General features: G+C 52.8%; 1 protein-coding gene across 1 annotated transcript in view; it reads left to right on the plus strand.

Annotated features, from left to right (window-relative positions):
- The window catches only part of TEAD3 (TEA domain transcription factor 3), a 56,193-nt gene extending 39,589 nt beyond the window's left edge, over positions 1-16,604 (plus strand). The window contains exons 4-13 of the mRNA XM_067531456.1: positions 106-168; positions 3,778-3,789; positions 4,381-4,518; positions 5,043-5,086; positions 5,915-5,976; positions 7,664-7,797; positions 8,182-8,355; positions 9,914-10,054; positions 10,701-10,853; positions 11,610-16,604. Coding sequence (XP_067387557.1) covers positions 106-168; positions 3,778-3,789; positions 4,381-4,518; positions 5,043-5,086; positions 5,915-5,976; positions 7,664-7,797; positions 8,182-8,355; positions 9,914-10,054; positions 10,701-10,853; positions 11,610-11,723 — 1,035 coding nt within the window. The 3' untranslated portion in view covers positions 11,724-16,604. The remainder of the gene's footprint in view (positions 1-105; positions 169-3,777; positions 3,790-4,380; positions 4,519-5,042; positions 5,087-5,914; positions 5,977-7,663; positions 7,798-8,181; positions 8,356-9,913; positions 10,055-10,700; positions 10,854-11,609) is intronic.
- Positions 16,605-19,169: the final 2,565 nt, after the last annotated feature.

A 19,169-nucleotide genomic window follows, 5' to 3' on the forward strand; every position in this document is an offset into this window, starting at 1 on the left:
CCATGCGTCCGTGGTGTGTGAGCATGGGGCAGCCCCCTCCTTCCTCTCCTCTGCTCTGGTTGACGGCTCTGCTGTTTTCCCTCTCCTTCTGCTTTCTCTCTGCAGGTCTCTAGCCACTTGCAGGTTCTAGCCAGACGGAAATCTCGCGAGATTCAGTCCAAGCTGAAGGTACGCGCTACCCGGCTTCCCCGCACCTCCACTTGCCCCCCAAGCTGTGGCCGTGCTGATGACTAACACACTCAGCTCTGTGGTGTGCTGCTTTCTCTTTCCTTTTTATGTCTTTCCCCCACTCCCTTGGTTCCTGGAACCAGACACTCCCTGGGGAAAGCGTGGCTGGAAGGGACTGGGGAAGGGTACGCTTTACCGGGGCCCGGAGGCCCTGGGGGGCCTGGCCCAAGCTGCATCCCCCATGGGTATGTGTGTGGGAGGGGACCCGTGTTACAAGTTTGTACTGGGCCCGAAAAAAGTATGCTTGGGTCCTGCACAGCTGGAGAGGTCTGGCTAGGAGGCTCCCGATGATAGACAGTGGCCTCCCTGGAGAACGTCAACCCATGTGCCCTAGGCAGGATGGTGAACACTGTGCCCACATCAGGACCTGCTTTGCACAGAGCGGGGAGTGCAGGGTTGGTAGGCTGCGAGGGGGGGCCAGAGCCTGCGTGACCCAGAGGTGGTAACATAGCAAGTAGGGCTTTTAGGCTTTCCCCTTTGTGCTCTTCCTCCTCCCCAAAAGCTCTTGCACTGTGCGAGGGCTGCATGCCTCCCTGTAGCAGGGCGGTCAGGGTCTCCCCCCAGGCTGCAGAGATGCAGCATAAGTTGGCTGGTGTAGGAAGAGGACCCGGAGGGAGCAGCGCAGGCTAACCTAGCCAGGCGCTGCTCCGGACGAGTTTGGTAGCGCTAGGCCAGTGGGTCAGGACAACAGGATGGGCTGAAGCCATAGGGTCCAAGGAGCTGGAAGGAGAATGCAGAGCCCCTCTGACACCCATCTGTGCCCTAGGCTGGGGGGCCAGAGCAAGGGACTTTACAGGGGGTTGTTCCCCCAGTAGATGCTGACGCACATGGGCTGGTCCCCAGGCTGTGCAGAGTGATGCTCTTCCAGCTGGCTCTAGTGTACTTAGGTTGTGTGGACCACCTGGTTTATCTCTTCCCCTGCCGGTGTAGGGGCGCTCAAGCTGTGGGGCCGTCACACTGTGACGCTGCCCAACCCCATAAGGAGATACATGGGTGTTGGGGCCTGTGTTTCTAGTCTGGGGGTGGGGAGAGGACGACAGCTGGGCTGTGGGACCAGCACAATGAGATGCTCTTCCAGGCCGTGCGGGGGAGGTTTGAGCCGCACGGCTCATGCGGTGGGACCTGCTAGCCAGTGCAGTGATTCATAGACAGGCGCCGTGGGGCTTCCCGTTGAGACCCTGCGCCGGTCCATTCTAGCTGCCTAGAGGTCAGGCTAGGGATCCAGGAGCCAAGGGAGCAGAGCAAGGATAAAACTGGAATGTTGTCTCTTCTCTGGTTGGCTTTTCTTTCTTCTCCTTCCCTCTTTCTAACTGGAGTTTGACTAACCTTTCCGTAACCGTTTCCACTGTGTGTTCTTTGTAATGTTGTTTGCTGGTGCCAGAGGCACGTGAGGGAGGGTTGTGTCACAGGGCAGGGTGCGGGGAAAGGTTTTGCAACTTGAAACTGAAATGAAAACTTATCAAGACGTTCCTCCTTTTGTTGTTGTTGTTCATTTTGAATTGTGGGGGCCCCTAAAGCCCCCTGTCAGGGATCAGGGCCCCATTGTGCCAGGCACCGCACACGTGCACACATAACTAAAAGACTCCGCCCTGAAGAGCTTGAGTAGAAGACGAGAGACAACAGGTGGCTGCAGTAAACAGATGGGAGGGACACACCATAATAGTGCAATAACTATGATTAGCGTGCATGGCATGGGTGCCTCTCCCAGGTGACAAAGAAATCTCTCCGCTGGTCCAGATGCCTCTATGCATTTGTTTGTTCCAGTGCCCTCTGCCTTCCAGCCCCATTTAAAAAGTCCATGCAGAAAATCCCTGTAGAGTTTAATAGGGAATTCTGTCCCTACTGGAGAGATTGTTCCAAAAAAAAAAAAAAAACCCTAGAGAGAGGATCTGGCTCATTGTTAAATTCTGTAGCATTTCTATAGCACCCAATTGATTTAGTCCCTATTAAATTCTATAAGACTCTTCCATAAGGACAGTAAATCCTCCGGCCCCCAGGGACTTTCAGTAATGGTGGTGCGGAAAGAGGCCGTACTTGAAAAACCTCACCCGTTCTGTTAGAAGAGTGGGAGAGGGGGCACTTTGGGGCAATTTTGGAAGGACCAACAGGGTGTGTGTGTGCAACAGCCGTATCTCCATTTTGTGACCCTCTTTTAATACAGCCACGTCCAACTGCCTTTCAGTTTTTAAAACTCCATGTGCATGGCTCTTATAAGCCCCACGGACAGGATTGTGTCAGCCTGATTTTTAAAATACATCCATCTCATTAGTCTCTGGGTGCTCGTCATATTGGTTCAGAATGAATCCACCAGTCAACCTTCAAGTGAAGCTCTGAAGAAGAAAAGCAATATATAATATGTGGGTGTTTATATCAGGATGTGCATATATAATAAGCAAACACTAGGATGACCACACGTGCGCTGGGAAAGTTTGCAGAACCCTCTGTTCCCGCTCAGTGAGCCAAATGAGATTAGCTTTATTGCAAAAAGGAAACCTTACTCCTTCTAGCAGTTGTCTCTCCTGTAAACACACAGGTGTCTAGGGACAGATTTTCTAGTGCTCCACCCCCAGTGTGCACCCACTGCTCGGAGCCCATCTGAAAATGTGGCCACTTCCTTAGAGGCCTAAATGGGAGCTGTGCTCTTGAGGCCATGCGGGTTGGATAGAGAGATGTGATCTGCTGATATAGACACGCACACAGAGTTCCTGGTTTAAATCCTCTCCCTCCGATGGCTGGTTCCCGTTATGCCTGGAGCCGAGCATGATAAGGAGAGATTATTTTTGACTCCTGTTTTCTCATGTCACTTTGCCAGGTTTAAAACTTTTAAGAAGTGGGGAACGGGAAGGACTTCATTATATTAAAAACAAAGACAATCCAGTCATCCAAATGAGGACCTATGTGCAGACCTAGAAATTCACAAATCAATCCATTGTAAAACAGCTGAGAACCATTCCTCATATCCCCCCTCTCGCCTCGACCCAGCACTCTTCCCGCTCCTAGCTCCACTCATATCTACATGTCCATCTCCACTGTGTTCACATACAGCCACGCACTCCTCATTGCCTGCCTTTCTGCTGTGTGCACGCCTAGAACAGTGCGTGCGTCCGCTGCTGGTACGTAAGTCACACACGTCGAAGTGGAAGCCGGGTAAGGTTGCTTCATGCCCATTCGGCCCTAGGCTCACAGTCCTTAGATTCACTTACTCGTGTACCTTATTCTGGTGTTTCACTGGCGGCCCATACACATTACATGCACTGCACACGGGTGCCTAAGTGAGAAGTGGTTAGCAGCCCCAATGCATCTGCTGCGCCCATTCACACTCCGGCGTCTCACATACCCAGATTGGCAGGCATGGTCATAAACACAGGGAGACCGAGTCCATTAGAAACCAGCCAGGTTTAGATCTGGTTTCTTTCCAAAGTCAAACCCACCTTTCCTTGGTTCTTTGAAGGGTCCGTATGTTAATTGCTGTTATAAGGATGCCGACGCCTGTGCTCTGACATTGTTGCAAACATACTAACCATTGCTATTCCTTTCTTTTACATACAGGCCATGAACTTGGTAAGTAGTGCTTGAGTTTGCAGTTACTTTCTTGAAACTTCTCTTTATCCCTGTAACACCCTCTGGCCCTTTCCCATGGACAGAGACCCCCAAGGAAAAATCCATGGGGTCAGTGAGTCAGTGGGGGGCAGGGGTGTCTTCCTTCTGAGTCAGGATCCAACCAGTGATCCAAGCATAGCTGCTTAGGGTGTCCACTCACACAGGGGACTAAAAACCGAGGCTCTGGCCACTTGTGCTCAACAATCCCTTGGGATGTTAACATGGGCAAATTCCAGTCTGGGAGGGGGGCGTCTGTTCTCCTTCCCTAGTGCCCCTTGCTGTTTCATTGACTTCATTATTCTCCGTGACTTCCTGTCCTAAACAGTTGTGTAACAATGCATGGCAATGATAAACAGCTGCTGTGCTCCATCCCAGAGGTGGCTGCATTTCAGTGGCAGTTGAAGGGATCCTTTTGTGCGTATGGATCCAGTTTGTAAAGTGCGTCGGGCTCCTTTGGGATGAAGGGAGCGGTCGGTGCCCGTCGGTCAGTCTGTCTGTCATTGTCCGGTTTGGGTTGGTAACCCCTTTTTCTGTTCCTCTCCCTTCCCACAGGACCAGGTCTCGAAGGACAAGGCCCTGCAGAGTATGGCCTCCATGTCATCCGCACAGATCGTGTCTGCCAGCGTCCTGCAGAACAAACTCAGCCCTCCTCCTCCTCTTCCTCAGGCTGTCTTCTCTGCTGCCCCCAGGGTAAGGGACTCTGCTCTCCAGGATGGAAGAAGGGACTGCCCCATGGAATGGGCTAGGAACACAGTCTAGGAAGGAGATAAAGCTACCCCAGGCTCACCCACCACGCTAGGAGTTGATACAGGGAACAGCAGGGGAGGGATGGCCGCAAGGGAGCGCAGAGCTGCTCCGGTCCTAGCCTCTCCTAGCAGGAGGCTGGGCAGGGCGATGGTGCTGGAGAGCGGCTTGTGTGGGAGCTCACAGCTACTCCAGTCCCAGCCTCTCCCAACAGGTGGCATTGTTGAGGAAAGGGGCAAAAGAATTGACCCTTGGGGAGTTGACAGCTGCAGCATTCCCATGTTGCCCTAGCAGATTTCCTGCTGAAGACGTAGTGTCCAGGTTGGCTGTAGTTCTGTTGTGTAAACCTTAAAGCCCCTCGAGCTGTGTAGTGACCTGCTCAAAGGGGCAATAAAATGTGTTGCACGGGGGTGGGATGTGCTGCTGTTAAGGCCCTGACTGTTCCTTTGTGTGTGCTTTTGTTTCCCCAGTTTTGGAGTGGATCTATCCCAGGACAGCCTGGACCCTCTCAGGAGTAAGTAGCGACACCTCAAGGCTCGATCAGACCTTATTTATGGCTGCTGAGTCTTTCATATTACTTGGTTTTCTCCCCGCGTTCTTGTGTCAGTCAGAGATACTCAGAATGAGAAGGGAAGCAGTGTGGTGTGATGGGTGGAGCAGGGACCGGGGGTCCGGGGCTCCTGGCTCTTATGCCCAACTCTGCAAATCACGGAGGTGCACATTTTTAAGTCTGCATCTGAGCGGTGTGTGGAGAACAACCTATGCATGCAGCAGGCTCCCATGTACTCAGGAGAGTGTCAGAAACCTGTGTGCAGAGCTCCCCTCCCACCCTGGGGCCCGGCGTGGGAAACGTTTGCCTGGCCACTGCCCATGCTGTGTGTAGTGACTGGACGGAGGACTGCTTTATCTCTGGCCTGAGGCTGTAGCGATGATCCCCAAGGAGGTGTACAGTATCGAAGCTGCAGCCTTTGGAGCAGAGAAGAATGAGCTAGATACTGTGGTGCAAGACTCTGTCCTGACTGCCAGTGTTCCCCCATCCTCAGTTCTGGCTGTGAAACCCAGAGGCTAGTTGACTAGATTCTACCTGACACCAGGCAGTATCTCCTTAGGCGTCTCCCGGATGCATCCAGGCTCCCCGACTCCTGAAGATCCACTGACAGCTCCCTGCTGCTGCTGATCTCTGGGGTCCGACCAGCCCGGGATTTGGATATAGATGTTTTTGCCTTAATTGTCCAGGAAGCGTGCGTCAGCTCCCTAGGGGGATGAAGTGTGTGTTGGGAGGGGGGGAGCTTTATAAATGAGATTCTCATTAGCCTGCCTAACGCTACCCTTTGTTTTTCAGCATTAAACCATTTGCACAATCAGCCTACCCCATCCAGCCACCAATGCCTCCATCGCTAGCCAGTAAGTGGGTCGCTTTCACTGGTGTCCGGGTTTCAGCCAATGCCTCACCTCTTGGAGGCGCAGACATATTTGTTTGCCTGCCTTAATTGCCCGACCCTTGGCTCCTCCCCAAGACCCAGGCTCCGCCCCCCAGCTCCTGCCCTCTGCTCACGTGCATATTCACACATGCGGCTCTGTGGGCTGTTGAGAGGGCCGCCCCGGCTCTAACTTCTGAGGGGCTTTTTCCTCCTCGTTCCATCACCACCTGCACCAGGGACTCAGCCCCGAGGGCAGAATTGTCTCTTCTGTGTCAGAGACGCCACCCAGCTACCAGCCCTGAAGGATTGGTCTCCCACCTGCCCCAAGCCCCAGAGCCCGGAGTGTCACCTCCCACATCACAGTCTGTAATTCACCAGGGTGCAAAACTCCCAAGGCTGCCCCTGATCCTGAGCCTCCTCAGGCTGCTGGGAGAAGAACCTGCCCCTGTGTAATTCTGAGTGAATCAACAGCACCCTGCCACCCAGTGTGCCCATAAACAAAGCAACCGCCCCGCTTGCCCAGGGAGCCTTCGGCCTTTCCAAACGTAGCCCAGTTAACACAGTGGGGCTCTTTAACCCTCCCTAGTGGCTAGACCATGTGTAGATGTCCGTGTGTCTGCTACTGCTGCCGCCAAGGCAAGGGAGTCTGCTCTTTAGCCCAGGCAGTAGAGGCTAACGAGCTGGGGCCCCAGAAGTTGTAGGTTCAATCCCTGAGGATGACCCGGCCAGGGGCGTCGTTACATATTGAACAAGAAGCACGGGTGGAAATCCCCCGTCATCACAAAGTGTTATCTGATTCGCCTGGAAGAGCAGTTAGATCCCGGGAGGCCTGCTTGCCGAGACAAGCTGCCCCCCTAGGGGAAGGTCGGGCGATTGTTATTTACAGAGCCACACCCCTCAATCAAGAATCAAAGCTCCGTGGTGGTGTCGGGTCTGTGCGTGTGTGTAATTTAAATAAGCACAAGTCCTTGTCCCCCAAAGTTGGCCATCTTAGCAGGGATGAGAGAGTGGGGGGAATAGGCCTCATCTTTCCTCCAGTGTTCAAAGAAAGAGTAAAAGGGTTACATACCCAGAGCTCAGTCTGGAGCTGACGTGGGTCTCACGTCTCCGAAGGGGAGTCAGCACCCCGGAGGGTCAGCACATGCAGGCAGAGCAGCGGACGGGGCTGTACTCCAAGGAAAGCTTCCCGGCAGGGCTAACGCAGAGGGGCTCTTCATATGTGGCAGGCCACATAGAGAGGTTGCTGTGTCTGCCACCTCCTGCTGGATGCTGGAATGGGCCCCCAAGAAAGCAGGTTGGCCCCGCTGCATGACACCTCTAGAGCCAGACCGGAGAACGCTTCCTTTCCTCCCTTCCTCCCCCCGATATGCCCCGCACTTAGTGCGTGCAATGATGCAGATGGAAAAAGCTGTCCATGTGCACGTTGTCACTGCAGCTTATGTACTCTGCATCAACTCTGCACATAGCAAACCCGCCGTCTAGGCCTGCCCGTAGTGTAGGAAACCAGTCCAGCGCTGGCTGGGACGAAGGGCGGCTGGACGTGCCAAGACCTGCCAGGTCTCTTTCCGCCTCTGCGTTCCAGGCACAGATTCCCTTCAGCTGCCCCAAGAGGCTCCAGGGGCTGGTGGGTTAGCCCATGGCTCACTGGATGCTCTCTGTCTCCCTGCTAGGTTACGAGCCTCTGGCTCCTCTCCCACCGGCTGCCTCAGCCGTGCCCGTCTGGCAGGACCGCACCATCGCCTCTGCCAAGCTGCGGCTCCTTGAGTACTCGGCGTTCATGGAGGTGCCGCGGGATGCTGAAACGGTAACCATGGGGGTGCTGGGCGTTCCGAACCCCTGCCCCAGCCTTCCCACCAGACTGAGGGAAATGGGGGTCCCAGAATTAGAGGGGACCTTTCCCCCATCCCTATGCCTGTTAGCGCCAAGCATCGGAGCCTGGGGAGATTTCGGGGGTTCCCCAGAGCTGCCACTCCGCTGCCCCTGTGCAGCCGCAGGGAGGTGAGAATGAGTCACGGCAGAGCTCAGTGCCTTGAGATCTCTTAGCCCAGGTAGCGACAGGAGGCCTGAGAGCTCCGGGTTCCAGCGTCTGATGCGGCCTCACGGTGCTGGACGTGGCGCCATGGCATGCTTGTGTCTAGGGTGACGGACGGCTGCTCCCCGTCGCTGACCCTTCCTGCTTCCTCTACAGTATAGCAAACACCTCTTCGTGCACATCGGGCAGACGAACCCCTCGTACAGCGACCCCCTGCTGGAGGCCGTGGACATCCGCCAGATCTACGACAAGTTCCCCGAGAAGAAAGGGGGCCTGAAGGAGCTCTACGAGAGAGGGCCCCAGAACTCCTTCTTCCTTGTCAAGTTCTGGGTAAGAACCACGCAAGCCACGCCCGTGCTCCTGCTGCCCCGCTGTGCCTCTAAACCCCGCTCCCAGACGCTCCCGCACACTGTAATGAGCAGCTGCCTGCAGCCCTGTTTGTGCAATGATCTGAGTCGAGCCAGAGGAAATTGGTCCCAGGTAGAAACCGGGATGGCAGCTGGTAGCCGTGAACAGACATGCAGGGGCTTTGATCAGCCACGTCACCTTGGGCGTGACGCCGCCTGTCCTTGTAAGGCACACAGGCGTGGCTTGGGTCAAGGCGTGGGTGGGTGATCTTCAGGGGACACGAGCGACTGCAAGAAAAGGTGCGGGTGAGTCGGGAGAGGGGCACTCTTCCGGCCAAGTCAGTGCAGTGCTGGGGCAGGGGACCGCGTTGTGCTGAGCCCGGTGACCTGCCATTTTCGGCGCTGCCATTTCATCCCCAGCCACGTGCTTCCAGCCCCCACTGCAGCCAGTCTCCCCGTGATCCCAGGGGCTCCAGCTTTCACTGGAATTTCAGCCCTGCTCAAGGAGTGTTTGCAGTGGGGGAGAGGGAAGCGGGTGCAGCTGACCCATTGGCTTAGGAGGGAGACAGCAGCTCCAGTCCCTCATCCTGTGAACAGTGGGTCAGTCTGCTCTCTGCCCCTCCCTCCCTGAAACACCTGGCCTGGGAAGAAGGGGTAGGGGGGTGAAATACCCCCTGGAATTGCATCCCCTTGAAGTCCCTCCGCCTCAGGCCCAGGAGAGGGGGGTGAAGAACCTCTGGAGCTGCAGGAAGGGCAGAGCTGATGTGGGGGCTGGGAGGCTGAGCTGGGGAAGGGGCAGGTTGAAGGGCTGGCTGGAGGCATGATGTGTGGGTTGGAGAGAAGCTGGAAGCTCTGCACCATCAGGGAGCAGTGAGTCTCCCACAGGGGGCCAGGATCTCCTTCCTCTACGTTTGGGAGAGCTGGCTCCATTAATTGTCCCCCGCCACCCCAGCCCCCCACACACAGAGGCATGGCATGAGGGAGTTCAAAAATCAAGACAGATCAAATCCACAATATCTTTGTAAAATCTCCTGGTTTGAGGGTGGGGTGGGTCTGACTCCTGATTTCTGGCCTGCTGGGATTGCCCATACAGTGTCCTCCTGAGACGGGAACGGCCCCCAGGATAAATACCTGGGTTTTAAGACCTGGCCACGCTGTTTGCTAGGGCAGAGGTATTTAACTCCGATGTCCCAGCCAAATTCCAGCTGGGGTAACTACACCCTGCCTCCCTGAATTCTCTCCTAACCCCGCTGGGTTGTGGGGGCACTTTCTGTCCTAACCTAGCATGCACTCTTGCTGCACACACTGTTCAACAGCTGATGCCTTCTGCCCCAGAAGTGGTCGCATTTCAGGAGGGGCTGAAGCGCTCTCTGTGCCTTCAGTCTGGGGAGCCCCTTGGCGCCAGTGTAAGATGGCATTTCTGTACATCAGTGGTTTTACCTCCAGGTCCCTGCCCCCGAAAACCCCGCATTCTGACCCTCCTGCCCCAGCCATACTTTAGCGCAATTCCTGGGAACGCCCTCTCTCCCTCTCTGCTCTAGGCGGATCTGAACAGCACTATCCAGGATGGTCCTGGGACCTTCTACGGTGTGAGCAGCCAATACAGCAGCGCAGAGAACATGACCGTCACTGTCTCCACCAAGGTGTGCTCCTTCGGGAAGCAGGTCGTCGAGAAGGTAGAGGTGAGTCCCATGCCTGTGAGGGAGTGCTGCTCAGTGGCTAGAGTGCGAGATGGGGAGTCAGGCCTCCTTGGGGTCTGTTCTTGACTCCAGGAGAGAAGGAGACTGGCAAGACCAGGGAGCTGAGTGTCAGCGCTCCTGGGTTTCATTCCCAGTTCTGCAAATGACTCCCTGAGTGATTTGAGCAAGTCATGGCCCCTCTGTGCCTCAGTTTCTCCATCTGTAAAATGGGGAGGGTACCTACCTTCCACAGAATTCGAAGCTGAATTCATAGAGCGCTGTGCCGTTATTATTTATCATAGGAACATGCAGTGCTGCGCCACAGGTAAAATGTGCTAGAGGCTAACAGAGTCCAGCCCCAAAGGCACAAGCGATTGGAAATAGCCGGATGAAAGTTGCTAGAGACAAGCATGTTCCTTAAACAGATCTGAGTGCATCCGGTACCTAAGCTAGTACATTTCAGTCTTCTGCAGTGATATTACCCCCACCCTCTAGAGTTTGTTTAGGCTCTTGCTGCAGATCTCAGTATTTTTGCTAGCTGAATCCTCTGTCCTGCATGCTCTTGCTCCGGTTCACTCCCTCGCGCACTCCAATGGCAGCCACGAGGTAACCGTTGTAACACTGAGCATTTGGCTCCGCTCTCCTGCAGACAGAATATGCACGGCTGGAGAACGGCCGGTTCGTATATCGAATCCATCGATCCCCCATGTGCGAATACATGATCAACTTCATCCACAAACTCAAGCACCTCCCGGAGAAGTACATGATGAACAGCGTCCTGGAGAATTTCACCATCCTGCAGGTACCTGACTTTTCTTCCTTTCTTGGAAACAGTTTTCCATCAAAAAATACTCTAGACAAAACTGAACTTTTTTGAGAAATTGTGTAGATTTCAATGAGATTTCCCATAGAAAATTAATTTTTAAAATGAAATTGCTTTTGGAAATGCTTGTTTTGAAATGTATTTGTTTATTTTTGTATTTTATCATTTGTACATTATTTCACGGCATGCAGCAGTAGTGTAAAATATAGGACATGTCATATGTCCGGTCACATCATACTCTGACATCACATGTCACTATAGACTCCTACATGTCCTGTCATGAACTAATGTAAAAATAAAAGCAACGCAACGCAAACAAATTTTAAACATAAAATAAATTTCCAAAGCAAAATTTCACTTTGTAATAAAAGTTCAAAACTTTTCCAAAGCACCATTTTTTTGGAATTTGTTTCATAGGAAATTTCAAAAACATTGGGTTTTGTTCTAGTTCAGAAAACAAATAGCAAAATGTCAAAATTGCCCATGAAATAGAAGTTTTGAGTTGGGACTAGCTCTAAATGTCACCTACTTTGTACGGGGGCAAGTGGCTTCACGAGATCCAGGCCAGCGGAGAATCAGGGGTGGGAATGTGTGTACACATGTACATGTGGATATAGAACTAGAGGATACAGATCTATAAAATAAATCATCCACGCGGTAAAGCTGTGCCTTACAAGACAACATAGAACCCATCTCTGGACTCTCCTAACTCTGCTCTCTCTCCTACCCACCCAGGTTGTTACGAACAGGGATACCCAGGAAACCTTGCTGTGTATAGCCTTTGTTTTTGAGGTATCCACCAGCGAGCACGGCGCCCAGCACCATGTGTACAAGTTGGTCAAAGACTAGAGGCCCCCTGGGATGGGTGGGACGTGGGGGGGGGAGAGGTCTTTGCAGAGAAGCTGCCCGTGCAGGGTGCTTCAGTGGAAGTCTTTTGGAAACAAGAGAAAAAGAAAAGCCAAAAAGACTGACTCACAATCAAAGATGTTTTCTACTTAGGAACAATTTTTTTTTTTAAATTTTTAAAGAAGAAAAAGAAACCATAGAGCAAAAGGAGAGGTTCGTCCGGAGCTGGAAGGGAGCCAAAAGTGTTAGCCATCGTCGTTGTGGACACCTACCGCCTGTGTGCCTTTCCCAGCATGCCGTCCTACAGCGGCATGTTGTCACATAGACAGACAACCCCTTCCTAATACCCAGGTGTGCCTCCTTCCTCCTTGCTCAGATATAAATCATCATTTGCCCCAACCCAGCTCTGCCTGAATTGGCTCTGGTGAGTGGAAATGAATGGGTGGTTCTGAAATGGCCTTTCAGAGTGGGATGAGATAGTGGATGCTGCCCGGTTTATCCCACCAGACATGGTCTGGTCTGGAAACAGGCAAGGGAAAGGGAGAATTTTTCTGCCCAGCTCTCTGCAGGGGCTGTGTGCAAAGCCAGCACGGCCCCCAGAGACGCAGGTCAGGTCTTTGCGCGTGACATCCCATCAGTTAGTTGCAAGAGGGAGTAGTGACGGTTTAAGAAAAAAGTGTTATCATGGCAATGTCCCCGAGTGCTGCATCTGCTGCAGGAGTGCAGTGATCCTGCAACGCTGTCCCTGGAGCTGTGGTTACAGAGGTGCGTTATGGTTAGTGCGGGTGGACATTGGTCCCATGGCAGTGTCTCGGGTGTTAGGAGTGTAACAGAAATGTGGGTGCATCACCTTGGAATGTGTGTTGAACCAGCTGAGAGAAGAAGGTCCTAAGTGCATGGCTGTTTGTGGGAGATCAGAGCAGGCGGTGGGAGGACTAGTGGGTAGCAGAAGGATGGATAGGAAGGGGCTCGGCTGGAGAACGGTGATCTAAGAGGCTATGGAGACAGTAGTATAAAGACCATACCCAGGCAGAGTCTGAGAGAGCTGTGTGCCAACAAGGCTGCATGGGGAAGTTCCTGGGCTGGGGAAGGATGGGACAACCCAGGAAATTCTCAAACATCCCAAGCACCAAGCAACTCTTGCCGATCCTTTGGCAGCTGACTTCATGGGAGAGACGTGGGAAAAGCGTAGACCAAAGCCTGAAGATTAGTTTAGCAGGGTATTAACGTTCCCTACCGAGCCCCGTTGCTTTCCTGATCGTTCCCATCCGCAGGGAATGGAGTGGGGTTTACACATCCACCACAGTGGGAATCTTATAACCCACCTCAAGTTAACCTCATTAGCCAAATCCATCCATGGTTAACCCGTACAAATCCATGGATGTCAGGGGGGTCACATTGGCTTATGCCAACTGAAATTTGGCCACGTGGCTGTGACAGAATGGGAGGTGGTGACATGGCTTGGGTGCAACCTAAAGGGACGCTGTAGTGGAGTGAAGATCCAAAATTTGGGGTTTGTATTTTAAAGGGGCAGTGGGGAGAATTGTCAAAACTTGAATGGGAAACTTTTTTTCATAGTTTTTTTAAAATTAAGTTTTAAATATGTATTTTTTAAAAAGAGAGAGTGTGTTTTTAGTTGGGATCGAACTCTCCTCCCCCCTGCGGTGTTTGCAGCCCAGCCTTGTGAAAATAACTAGAACCAAAGTGAAACTGACTCGTATGTTGTCAATTCAGATGCAGGAACAAACCAAACAGCAACACAAACCCATGCAAAATGGATTTGGTGTGGAAAAACCTTCTGATTGTCATGACCTCGGGGCTGTTCATGGACAATGCTGGGAAAGATGTTTGTTTGGGATTTTTTTAACAAAAATCCGGACTGTGGTACTATGTGCCTGTACAGCACCTAGCACAGTGGGGCCCTGATCTCAGCCGAGGGCTCTAGGTGCTACTGTAAAATGAACAGGAATAAAAGGTGATGAGTGTCCTCATCTCCCACTGATGTCGGTAGGAGTTTAGGCTCTCCGCACCATCTGGGCTTAGGCCCAGAGATGTTTACTCAGTGGTGTTCCTCTAAGTATTCATTTGTGGCTTAACAATAAGTAATAGGGAAATGGCAACAGCATTGCATTTGTCCACCCTAATTTACATATGTAAATTTCCCATTTCTTCCTCTTAGGCATTTTCTGTTTGACTTTTTTCAGTTTAAGCTTTTCCCTTCCCCCATCTGCCCTTCCCACAGCCTCTCAGGCTAACCCGCCCCTCGTGTGCCCTGTCAAATCCCACCTGAGGGACGTGGCTTTTCCACTCAGGAGCTCGGAGCCTGTCGCTGGAAACGGGGCAGCCCAGGATTTCCTTTGAGAACTTTGTTACTAACGGTTGGAAGCTACCCGGGGCTTCGTTTCAGGGAGAAAGCGCTATTGCAGGAGAGAGCTGGGTGTCAGGCAAGTGATTTGGGAGGAGACAGGAGCAAGAGAGAGTTTGCTCCCGTGAAGGGGGGAATGGATGGGCCTGCTAGTACACGTCCTGGTGGCTGGAGTCCAGGGTTTCTAGATGCCCAATTAGATTAGTTTGTAGGCCTAATCCCAGCTAGGCCGCTGCCAGGGGAGGCCCTAGTGCTGGAAGAATGTCTGTCTCCTAGGAGACTCCAGATCTCTGGAAAGGGGCCCAAAGAGAACGAGAGAGGGTGGTACTTGGAGATGGTGCCTCTGCACAGTCACCGTCAGGCGGACGGTGGCTGTGCGGAGCTCAAGGGTTTGGTGCACGTAGGTGGCATAGATGCAATGGAAGGAAAGTGGGGGAGCCCTCTTCCCTCCTCTGTCTTCAGGAGGGGGCCTGCTCTGGATGAAGGGAGATGGGGGTGGGGGGAATATCTCACAGACGTGTGAGCCCTACTGCATTGTGTTGCTTCCTAAATTGGTGGGTTTATGGCTTGTCATTCCCATTTGCTGCCTTCCTCCCTCCTATCTGGCAGGCGCGTAAGAGCAGCGAGGGGCTGAGGATGTAGAAGGCAGGGGAAGGGGATGATACGGAGAGTGACGGTTCATTGCTTCATAACCCGTTCATGCCCTGTTTTTCCCAATGGACTTGGCCTCACATTGAAGGGGCTGAATCTTCAGTTTTGAAACCGTTTCTTCTTCCTCTGTATCCCCCTCCACTCACGTTAGCGATTGATTAGCCTGGTGTTCTGATGGCTAGATGCCCAGACATTGCCTAGGTGCCAGGTGCAGTTATTGCATAGCTAAGTAGGCAGGTAGCCAAGTTGGATGGAGGGCAGAGGGCATGCCTGTGCGCCTTTGAATCTACTAGGGCAGCCCTGGGTTTCTGTGACTGGGGAAGTTGGCAGGAGCCTTGAGAGAATCATAAAGAGGGAGCACGTTCCCAGCCACCGAAGGAAACCATCTGTTGGTCTAAGTTTTTCTAGTACAATGTATTTAACTGTGCTGATAACATTGTGGTGGGTGCAGCCTATGGGCTTCCTGGGAACCCCTTACCGGGGAGTCTAGGCAGACACTCCCATGCCCATGCGAACCTGAGGAGCCAATGGGAACATTGCCAGGGCGGTCCATTGGACCCAGACCAGTAATACAGCAAAGCCCGGTGCACTAGCTCAGGAAACACATCTTACCATAGAGAGTACATGGCAGCACTGGGGAGCAAAGTGCAGGGGCTGAGGTTCCCCAAACTGACAGTAGGGGGGCTTCAGAGCAAAGGTGCAGGGACACTCCCAGCCCTGCACCCCTTCCACCCCCAAGTCATTCTGAGCCCTCCCAGGGGGCAGAGCACATGTCCCATGCGCTAATGCTAGGATAGTAGCTGTCTCCCAGCGTGGCCCAAGCTTCTGTCCTAGCCTCTAACTCGTAACACTGTCATTGGCAGCTGATTCTCACAGGCCGAGCACTAACAGCGGCAGTAGTCGGCCCATCTCGAGCTGGGGGTAGGTAACAACGGGTGTAGGTAGCGGGGGAGAAGGCTGAATCCCCTTCGTCACAGGCACCTCTCCCTAGCAGTGCCCATGGGCCGGGGTGTGGCGAGCTGGTTGGGTTTTTTATATGTAGCAGGTTTGTTTCATGAACACATTTAAAACTGTGGGAATTGAGGTTCAACCCCTCCCCCCCCTTGTCCACACATTGCCCTCGGCACTTGGGCACACTTCCATATGCCCCCCCCCCTCCAGAGAGGGGCACTGAATACACTCCTGAGACAGGCTCCAGGAGGGGAGTTTGCTCTGCCAGCCAAGTTGGGCTTTATAAAAACCCAACCCTCCCCACCCCCTTTTTTGTTGTTTTAGGCCAATGGGGCTTGTTTGAAAGAATCTCTTCTTAAACTGGACTGTTTTACGTGTCTTAGCCCGTCATCTGCAACCTGCCCTTGTAATCTCACAGCATAATGCAATACAGCTGCTGCCTAGTTCCCAGACGCCCTCTGACCTCTGGTTTGCGGACACAACTCCACCCACCTGCGCTGCCCCTTAGACTGGCTGTCATGCACCCCTAAGGGACCGCAGCAGAGGCCCAGTGCTTGGCTCCCTCCCATGGGACTAAATACGTACCCAGAGACTCTTAAGTGATAACCCACACCCTTCCTCCCCCCTTGTATTTATGAATTTCACATGAAGTACTGTTTTATTTTTTTAAAGACTGTGTAAAGCTTACCAGGGTTACGGTCACCATTTGTAGAGCTGTGTCAGTCCACAATGTAAAACCCTTTTTTATGTATTATATTTTTTGTGTATTTTTTTAATCCAGCTGTGATGGGTTGTATCATATATTTGTTGTGTTTACTGTATCTGTCCAACTTCACCAAGATGAGACAGTGGAGCTCCCAGAAAGCTATGGATCTGCTGAAAACCATTAAAATTATTTGTTCATGGGTTGGCTCAAACCCTTCCTGAGTTTGTAATTTATTTTCTATCTCTGGGTTTGTATTAGTGCCCTGCTTAGAGGCTCTCACAGAGATCAAAGATCATTGTGCAGGGCCTACGCGAAGAAAGAGCTTGCACTCCACATCGACAAGATAATAATGCCTTTTATTATTCTTTTTACAAATGCAGAGGGGACTGTGAGATGAAGTTCCTTTCTCACCATCACAGTCTGTATGCGAGTTCCACTGCCTTAACCACATCATCCTTCCACTGGCATTTGCTATAACCTCTTGGCATAATGGGGAGGGGGTTTTGTTTGGTAAGAGGAGCACTGTGGGTTTTTTTATCCCTTGGATTCCATCCATTATCAAACAGGCAAGGCACTTATCTGTTCCTGGCCTCAATTTCCCTGCCTGTAAGGGGGAGAAAAATTTTTAGATGAATATCAAGATCTACTGATCAGAGAAGTATTCTTCTTACTAAATCTTGGATCATTTGCTTCAAGAGACACTAAACCCTGATAGACACTGCTGTCTTGCTTTGGTGGCTATATTGTTACTTGCTTTCTGAATGCTAGTGGGAATACTTACATTTTTGGCCATGAATTTCAGCCGTTAGAGTCTGTTTGCTTGTTTGCCCCACCACTCTTCTTAAAACTAAAGAGCCCAGGTCATCCTCATCTGCACTCAGAGATGACTGGAGCCAGGCTAGCAAGTTGCTAGCCCTGGAATCCTGGGGGAGGAGGCTCCCCAGGAAAGATACAATATGTTGTGCTCTGGACTGAGAGATCTTCTCATGGATGCCAAGTGGGTGAAACAGACAGATTAGATACCGTGCACACAAATCACCATATATAGATCCACGGCACCGCCAGGCCAGTGAATCAATGGGGACCGGGCACCCTAGGAAGTGAGAAATGCTACAGATCTCAGGGCAATTTTGAAAAAGGCAATGGAACATATGGCACAGGAGCAGTCTGTTAACCAGCCCTGCCCACGGCTGCCGAGCCTTGGCACCCCCTGTGGTCATTCCACCCACGCAGCCACCCCCCTCATCCACCCAGCTGTCATGGCACCCGCCCAACTCCTCAAGAGCAGCCCACAGGACAGGGGAGCATGAGGGGAGCTCTGCAACCTGCTGCTTCATTCTCCTGCTGGTAGATAGGCCTGGGGAGGTGGTATTGGAGGGGAAAGGGGGCAGAGCTGGAAGGAAAGTGGGAGGGGGAAAAACTGGGATGGGTCCTATGGGAAACAGTTGGGATCAAAGCTGGGTGTGTGTGTGGGGGGGAATATTATGGGGGGCCTCACAACTGATGGGGGGGGGAGAGGAATTGATGGTCTAGGAGGAGCAGGTTCTGTGGACGAGAAGGAAAGGACAGCATGGAGAGGGAGTAGACCCATGTGAAATACTCTGGAGGGAGGCAACCTCAGCTGACCAGGGCCTATGGCCGCACTTTTATTTATTTGTATTAGGGCAGGGCCTAGGAGCCCCCTGGCACTGCACAGAAAGAGCTGATAATCTACTGCTGCTGCTGCTAGGGGAAGGAAGACCAGGATTGGAGCCCTGCAGCCTGTATGACCCCTGCAGCAATGCAGGGAAAAGGCCATCACTGGGTGTGTACGAGCCCCCCCATGGAGATGCACAGAACTCAGCAGCTACGATTAGACTAATATAAAATGGGCTGTGGATGGACAACCTGAAAACTCCCTGGGGTTTGGCTAGGGACGGCCAGACAGCCCCATTGTGTGCTATTCTCAGGCTCCCGCTAGTATTTTCACCAGCTTCCCGTGAGCCAGGAGTGGGGCGCAGCCTCCCTTTGAGGACGTTCACATCCTGTAGGAGCGTGTGGCCATCCCTCCTTGTCAGGCTCTGAGGGAGGCCTGGCCCGCTCACTCTCACACTTATGAAGGCAAGCTAGAGCAGGGAATTAGCTATCCCCAGGACCCTGGCCCTCCAGGCAGGGCAGGGCAGAGCTCCCCAACAGTCTAGGGACTCAGGCAAACCAACATAGGCCTCTTGGCCTAATGTGGGGAGGCTGCCACCCCCCCCCACCCGAGCTGGGGTCAGCAGCAGTGGGTAGAGGGACCCAGGCTCACCCTACACCACCAAGTCCTAGCCCAGGGGGCTAACAGAGGTACATGGATCCACCACTGGGCCAGTAGGAATCCAGCTGCAATGAACTGAACTGGGTTCAGACAGCAATGCAGCCAAACTATAGTCAGTTGTCCCTGGGCCTCCCATCGGCATGTACCTGGCTCCAAGGGTCATCCTCCAGCTTCCCAGGGTACACCACCAGTGGTAGTCCCAGTAGCTCCTCTGTATCTGTGGGATCTGCCAGCTCTGATGAGTCAGGAAAGTCCCCGGTGCAGCAGAGGTCCTCTTTAGGCTCACTTCCAAGCAGTAGCTGAACAACATCTTTCTCCTCCAGCAACTAACTAACTAACTAACACACTCAAGTGAGCTAACACCCCCTCCAGCCCACCTTTTATACTTCTGGTTCCTGTCCCGCCCCTTCCTGGCTCCACGCACCAGGGGCAGAGGGTGGTCCCTCCTTGTATGTCTCTGAGGGAGGCCACACTCCCTCA

This window comes from Emydura macquarii, unplaced genomic scaffold, assembly GCF_026122565.2.
Source record: "Emydura macquarii macquarii isolate MOO-44397 ecotype Brisbane River unplaced genomic scaffold, CSIRO-AGI_Emac_v2 contig_3220, whole genome shotgun sequence".
NCBI classification, from domain to species: Eukaryota; Metazoa; Chordata; order Testudines; family Chelidae; genus Emydura; species Emydura macquarii.